Below are 1,119 nucleotides of genomic sequence, written 5' to 3'. Positions count from 1 at the left end.
GGAAGGGGGGGGAGGTGAGGGACAGGGGAGACAGGTGAGGGACAGGTGGGGGACATTGGGGACAGGTGGGACATTGGGGACAGGTGGGACAGGGGAGGGACAGGTGAGGGACAGGTGAGGGACATTGGGGACAGGTGGAGGTGAGGGACAGGTGAGGACAGGTGAGGGACAGGTGAGGGACAGGTGGGACAGGTGAGGGACAGGTGAGGGACAGGTGAGGAACAGCCCCAGCTGCTCGGCCAGCATGGGGCCACCACCACCACAATGGGGCCACCACCTCACAAAAATGGGGAAAAAAACCGGGAAAAAAACCAGGAAAAATCCCCAAAATTCCCCAAAAAAGTGGGATTTGGGATCTGGGGTTGCAGCCTCCTGGAAGTTTCTCCTTTCCCCCCATGGAGAAGCCCAGCAGATCCTGCTATGTGGGGCCACCACAGATGACCTTGGGGCCACCACAACCGTACAAAAATACGGGAAAAAATCCCAAAAAAAGTGAGATTTGGGATCTGGGGTCCCGTGTCCCAGAAGTTTCTTCTCACCCCTGGAGAGCCCCAGCAGATCCTTCTGCATGGGGCCACCATGGTGTCACCAGGGCCACCACCACCACCACCACAACGCGGCCACCACGGTGACCTTGGGGCTACGTAACCATTAAAAAAAATGGGAAAAATGAGGGAAAAATTCCCAAAAAAAGCCAGAATTTGGGGTCCCACCTCCTGGCAGCTTCTCCTTCTCGCCCGTGGACAGCCCCAGCTGCTCGGCCAGCTCCTTCTGCATGGGCCCCAGCGTGTCCTTGTAGGGGCAGCGCGTGGTCCAGTGGTCGCCCTTGCAGATGCGGCACGAGACGATCTTCTGGCCCTTGAGCTTGTTCATGGGGTCCTCCTCCTCCTGGCAGTTCAGGTCCTGCAAGGGGACACACCTGGGCACACCTGGGGACACCTGAGATACACCTGGGCACACCTGAGGGCATCTAGGATACCACTGACACACCTGGGCACACCTGAGATACCCCTGACACACCTGGGCACACCTTGGGGGGCACCTGGGCACACCTGGGATACCCCTGACACACCTGGGCACACCTGGGGTCACACTCAGGAACACCTGGGCACACCTGGG

The 1,119-nt window shown here is 59.3% G+C and overlaps 1 protein-coding gene across 1 annotated transcript in view; it reads right to left on the bottom strand.

Annotated features, from left to right (window-relative positions):
• Window positions 1-1,119, bottom strand: part of EIF3G (eukaryotic translation initiation factor 3 subunit G) — a gene marked incomplete at its 3' end in the record, with an annotated part of 13,353 nt that overhangs the window by 5,334 nt on the left and 6,900 nt on the right. Inside the window, 1 exon segment of the mRNA XM_031065558.1 lies at window positions 696-903. Within this exon segment, the coding sequence (XP_030921418.1) occupies window positions 696-903 (208 nt within the window).

The sequence above is a fragment of the Geospiza fortis genome, unplaced genomic scaffold (genome assembly GCF_000277835.1).
Source record: "Geospiza fortis unplaced genomic scaffold, GeoFor_1.0 scaffold1338, whole genome shotgun sequence".
Taxonomy (NCBI): Eukaryota; Metazoa; Chordata; class Aves; order Passeriformes; family Thraupidae; genus Geospiza; species Geospiza fortis.
This window is presented reverse-complemented; position numbering and strand designations above follow the sequence as displayed.